The following is a 6163-nucleotide window of genomic DNA, read 5'->3' on the forward strand; positions in this document are numbered from 1 at the left end:
GAGCGGAAGTGAAGGGGGTGAAAAACTTACAACTACAAAGAGTGCGGGAAACTGGGAAAGTCGGGAATAAAAAAAAAAGAAAGAAAGAAGAAAAAGAAAGCAAAAGTGTGAAAATAGGGAACAGAAAATGGGGAGAAGAGGAAGAGAGAGAGAAAGAGAGAGAGAAAATCTAACTTATTTTGATGCATACACCACGGGGCGAAGCCCACAGAGACAAATAGCCACGCGTTTTCGAGAGTGAAACAGTGTTGAGCTGCTTTCCAGCGGAACAGACTGTAACCGTGAGGGCACGTGGGGAATACAAAAATACTAAACGCGGTAAAAATGGTCGATGCCTCAAGAGAACGCTGCCTATAGTGAAAGAAGATACATTACAGAATTATATTTATTCGGTTGCATTATAAGACTTCAAAAGAAAACTCTTCAATCTCTTTTTAAAAGAAAACAATGATGGTGCATTTTTTATGTCCACGGGAAGGGAGTTCCAGAATCTTGGACCTACATAAATGAAAGTCTGTTGAGCAAGCACGGTTCTTAATAATGGTAAATGAAATTCATTTGACTGTCTGGTTGAATATCCATGATATGTCCGGTTGCGCATGAAAATGGAGTTAAAAATAGACGGAAGACAGTTATTATTACAATGTATAAGTATACATAAATTGTCCGAGTTGAAACAAAAACCAATCTTTAATTTTCAGAATCTCATTATGAAAAAACAAAGGATCTGCATGAGAATATGGAACGATGTTCCAAATAATGCGAAGAGCCTTCTTTTGTAGCAGTAAAACCCTATCCAATAATATTTGATGAGTGTTTCCCCATACTAAAATTCCATAATTTAAATAGGGTCAATGAAGAATAACTCTCAGACCGAGGCAAGTGCCCGACAAAACGAAACAAGGCCTGATATAGGTTGATAGGCCTACTAAATCATAATCATGTTACACCTTCTTGTAACTAAGTTATTTCATAAGTCAGCTCCACGCACGGTGTCATTTTGACGGCACACAGAGTGAATAATATTCACGTTCCTCGAATAGAAACGAGTGCCAATCAATGTAGCGTGTACACAGCGTGTGATATACAAATTTAATGAGACCTTTCTTGAGTTACGTTTTGGTACAGCAGCGAATGCAACAATTATGATATAGCTTACATAACGACTTTATATTTCTTATTCATGATACAAATTCAGAAGTCGAAATGTTAATCAGAGCTATCCGAGCTGTTCCATATAGAGCTCCTTGATGTGATATTAACCACAGTCTCTTGAATTTGATATCAGGGCTGAACATAACGACGCCATCTATGCACATCGTGGACAGTGTGCCTACTTCTGACAGCGAGTTAAGAGAGGAATCCACCACCAGCCAATCAAACGAATTCGAGGGATCGATCGATCATCTTAGTGCAGGTGAATGGATCACTTCATTGTCAGCAATGCCAAGTGTAAAAAACAGTTGCAAAACGGATAGGGTAACCCTAACTAGGCCGGGGAGGGGGGAGGGGGGCCTCGACGTTCCGCGCGATGTATCGCTATCGCGAAAAGCTATCGCCGCGATGTTCCATGAATTTTTTTTCTTTCAAGTCTCCCGCATCTTTGACACCAAATTTGCGATACCCGGGTGCGCGGCTCCGAAGTTACGTATAAATATGTGTATGCATGTCAGACCAAAAATTGCTCAAAAACGTGAATTTGTATACAATTTCAATGCAAACTGTGCTTACAGGCAAATTTCATAAAAGCATCATCATTTTGGGGTTTTATTTAATAAAATCAGTTAATAACATATTTTCTTGTTCGGAGAACAAAGTGGAGGACAAATTTCATCGAAAAAACAAGGAAATACATAAGAAATAAAAAAACAATTAAATACTTAAGAAATTTTTCCGGTGGCTCAATCTTTTTCTCTTACATTTCCTGAGGGCACTAAAATGCATATTTACACACAAGATGTGCCTATTTTGAGGTTCATTTAGTGATTTATACCAAATTGTCTGATTTTTAATGCATCATTATGGATAAATTAGCATAATTTAGCATAAATGATAATTTTTTGAAAAATTAACTTCATAATAAACTTTTGATTACAGGCAATGTGTGTACCAATTTTCGTCGCGATCGCGCGGTCGACGGCGGAGATCTGGAGGGGGGCCTGGGAGCCCCCCCCCCCCCCCCCTCCCCCGTTCTATCATCTACCTAAATAGCCCGGCCTAGTTAGGGTTAAGTACTATTCCCATTTTATATTTACGTTGATTTTGACATAATTTGTAAATATTTACATGAAAAGATAACACATGCAGAAATAAAAAAAAATGACACGAAATAATAACTCAACCAATACCACAGAAGTAATTTTCAAATCTATCAAAAAAAAAAAAATCACAAATGTAACCAGTTGAATCATCTTCTATTTTGTTGTTGTGTTGTTGTTGTTTTTTAGGGGGATTATTCAGCAATATCAAACAAAAAGAAGAAATTTTAGTTAGAATTAAATGTAAACATCATTGAAAGACTTCTCGGGTAATGCTATCGATCATCCACATTTCGGATGTAACCTCCCCGAAAACATATCTTTGTGAAAATGTGAACCTTTAGAATTCCTAGCCGATACGATGTGATTGAACCTGTACTATTTTGTTCTACAGATTTATTATCATTATTATCATTATTATTATCATTACTATCATTACTATCATCATCATTATCATTGAGGGGTCTGTATTTGTCCAAACTAACATGATAGCATTTTGAAATTGTACACAAAGTTTAATGATCACGTTGTTAATATTTCGTGAGAAAGCAAAAAATCCTCCAGAGGTATTTTTGTCGGGACACTAAATTTAAATCATTAATTTGTAGATTATGAACAGTTTACTTTACTTGATACGTGTCTCAGAGTTTCTAGTACGATAGTTATTTTCTATACAGAATGGGTACAGTTTATTCTATCTCTACACTTTCATGTTTGTTGATATCGTTCTTAGAATATAAGAGTGTTTTATACGATAAGGTTAATAAGTATTTTCTTGAATATCATATGGAAACTTAGAGCTGGAAGGAATGACGACGGCAGCACAAAACTTCGATGCAACGACTTTGAGGAAGACAACGCAAGAATCAAAGACCGACGTGTCAGAGACGCCCTCTACCGATAGTTCAATGGCCAATCCTATTCAAACAGGTGGTTGCGCACTGACATCCCTAATGTCAAACTCTTACGACATATGTTATAAATTATTATACACGTCGTCATCTATTAATTGGAGTTGTAATAATCATAAACGCACATGGATTTCCTACATGTCTCGTTCTACCAGTCAATCAATAACACAATTCACAGTAACGTGAGACTAAAATATGGATCGAGCTGAAGAACTATATAGCACTACCAAAGTGTCACTGTGTGATTGGGTAATGTCTGTAGAGTTCCGAAGGTTCGTTGTTGCAAAAATGAAGTAAGGCTCGTTATGCCGAAGGTCTTTTATTCCAACACAAACAAATTCCGTATAACTAGGTGTTCGTTAATCCGAAAATAAAGTAGTGTTCGTTTATGAGAACAATTGTGGCGCTATTCCGAAGTTGGGTTTTCCGAAGGTTCGTAATTCCAAAAATGAGGTGCGTACTAACATACCTTGGGAGTTACGAACCTCATTCAGTCTTCAGATAAGCATACTTTCGGGGTAACGAAGCATTCGTTTTTATTTTCTGATTAACAAGCCTTCGAAAAACGACCCTAATCACATTTTCAATTCAGTTCAGTTCAATTCAATTCAATTAAATTCAATTCAACTTTATTATTCATTTCCATTGAACAGGGAAAGTAATATACAATGCATTAACAGAACATAATGATATCATTTGTAATAATTTGAAAAACGTAAGTCAACAAAATACATGTGATCATGAGTAACAACATACATGTAATTGCATTTTTAAAGGTTTATACATATGCATGATACAAGGATGGAAATGGAAATGGAAATGGAGGGTCCCACTAAAAAGCTCGTTCATTTTCTGAAAAACGAACCTCCAAAATAACGAACCTTTGGAATGACGAACTGTATAGTCGGTATATCCGTTCGTCTACTAATCAATATTTATGTTTCTTTCTGTATTTGTGTCGCTTAGAACCTTAGGTAGTAACAATCTTAAAGGGATGGTACAGTATTAGTTGGAGATGAGAATTGGGCTTTTAACTTTTCGCGAGATACCAAGAAAACACTTCTAAAATAATACAGAGCATACCATTTTAACATGAATTATAAGTTTATTTGATGAAAATCTGGTCTGAAATGACTGCAACATACAAAAACAAAGTAAAACAAAGTGATCGTAATAAAAGGTGGGTCCCACACTTTATTAGAATCGCTCTGTATTGGATATCTCAGCCATTTCAAAACCAATTTTCATCAAATAAATGTTTTCCTCTTGGAATTACATGCTCTTTCACATTTCATAACAGGTTTCTCATTATCTCACAAAAAATGTTAGAAAACTGAAATTAGGTCTCAACCAAAACTATGTGATTACTTTAAGTGTGACTCATTTCTGAATCTATGCAAACCTCCTCTGATTGTTTTTGAATCAATTAAGAGCTGTGTCCTACTGGATGGTTCACGGGACTCGACAAATGTTATTTGCTTGCCAGCAACATGTCCACTACCACGTGGTACGAGGCGTTCGACTTCTGTGACACACTCTCACCGGTACAAATAGGACTGGAATACCGCTACCCGTCACTACTCGTCTTTGAGAGCTTTGTAGAATTCGACTTCTTCGTGAATGAAATTGCCAGCAATAACTCCAGCCCTTCAGACAGCTACTGGCTGAATTGTAACGACTTGGCGGTTGAAGGAGAATGGATCTGCCTGGTTGACAGAGAAGGAAACACCACTCAATTTCGAAGTAATCAATTATTTCGTACCGATTGTAACCGAAAAGAAGATAATCAGCCCATCAATTTTAATTCCATTCATTTTCAGTTGTAACTGTAAATATTGCAAGGATGTCGATGCGTTCATAAATTATTGTTTTTTCTCTAACTGCATTTATTGTTTCGACAATTACACTTTAACTATGACAACTTTGATTATACGCGTTAGCTGTTTACATTGAAGCAAAAAATTGTGTGATAATAAACATCACTAAGGCTGACTTCTGAATCGCTAATTTGTATCGAAAATACATTTGTTCTAACCATTTCTTATCACTGAAAGGAAAAAAAAATACTCACAATAAATCGTATTTAACAATCCAATATTAAACGTTCGTGCATGTCACAGTGACATAGTCAATAATCGTTTCGATGTTTTGAAGTACAATAACGCTGTAAGAAACAGTGCGCTTGCGATAATCAGAAAGTCCTTTAAGTTTACATCCAGACGATTTCCACTTTCATAATTATTAGAAGGAAAGTCCTAGATAAGACGAATACTAACATTCCACCATCAATATTATCATGATTATATGCAAGACTTTATTCTTAAAGTACGACAATATTTCTCGTTAAAAAAGATGGGGTTCTTAAAGAATGACAATATTTCTTTGTGAAAAAAAAAGTTGAGTAAATTGTTGTATCCCTTATAGTAAAATGCATACATCGTGTTTAGAGTGTGGAATGTTTTAATGTATGTAAAATCCGATATTATGTCAGAAAAGGCAATGACTCAGTTAGGATTTATTTCATGGGAAGATTCAAATATATAAATGAGAAAGGTGAAGCTTCATTAATCGTGCATTAATTGTTTTCAATGGTGGCCATTCTGCTCATTAGTTTGTTTTTCTTCTCTCTTCTTACAGATTGGCGTACAGGAGAGCCCAATAACTGGCATAATGGAGTTGATGGCCAGGACTGTGGAAGATCTTGGTACGAGACTTTCGAGTACGACGACTTATTTTGTGATAACAACGGCAAAGTCAAGCCAGCTTGCCATGTTAGAGTCTCGCCGTGATTGTTACGTCACATTCCTTCCCAATCAATACTCGGACGACATACATGCAAGAATTCATCGACACTCTCTCTGAGGACCATGGGGGGGGGGGGCATTTCATGAAGCGCTTTGTCCGACAAACTCGTTGGACAAATTCGCTCTCAGCCAATCAGATGCAAGGATTCAGTAGCTTACAATAGTTTGGCAAAAAAAAAATCTGACAAAA

At 36.4% G+C, this 6163-nt stretch overlaps 1 protein-coding gene across 1 annotated transcript; it reads left to right on the forward strand.

Annotated features, from left to right (window-relative positions):
• The first annotated feature begins 4659 nt into the window (after nucleotides 1-4659).
• On the forward strand, nucleotides 4660-5958 carry LOC139727719 (lectin BRA-3-like). The gene is made up of 2 exons (XM_071638698.1): nucleotides 4660-4912; nucleotides 5807-5958. The coding sequence occupies exons 1-2, from the start codon at nucleotides 4660-4662 to the stop codon at nucleotides 5956-5958; spliced, it is 405 nt and encodes a 134-aa protein (XP_071494799.1).
• The last annotated feature ends 205 nt before the right edge of the window (nucleotides 5959-6163 follow it).

This window comes from Diadema antillarum, unplaced genomic scaffold, assembly GCF_040938485.1.
Source record: "Diadema antillarum isolate AM-2024a unplaced genomic scaffold, OU_Dant_1.0 seq00000146_RagTag, whole genome shotgun sequence".
In the NCBI taxonomy this organism is placed as follows: domain Eukaryota; kingdom Metazoa; phylum Echinodermata; class Echinoidea; order Diadematoida; family Diadematidae; genus Diadema; species Diadema antillarum.

Excerpts from the sequence above, each read along its gene's own strand:
- LOC139727719 (XM_071638698.1), top strand. The coding sequence starts at position 4,660 with ATGTCCACTACCACGTGGTACGAGGCGTTCGACTTCTGTGACACACTC. Across the intron at positions 4,913-5,806 it reads AAACACCACTCAATTTCGAA|ATTGGCGTACAGGAGAGCCC; the intron begins GTAATCAATTAT and ends CTCTTCTTACAG.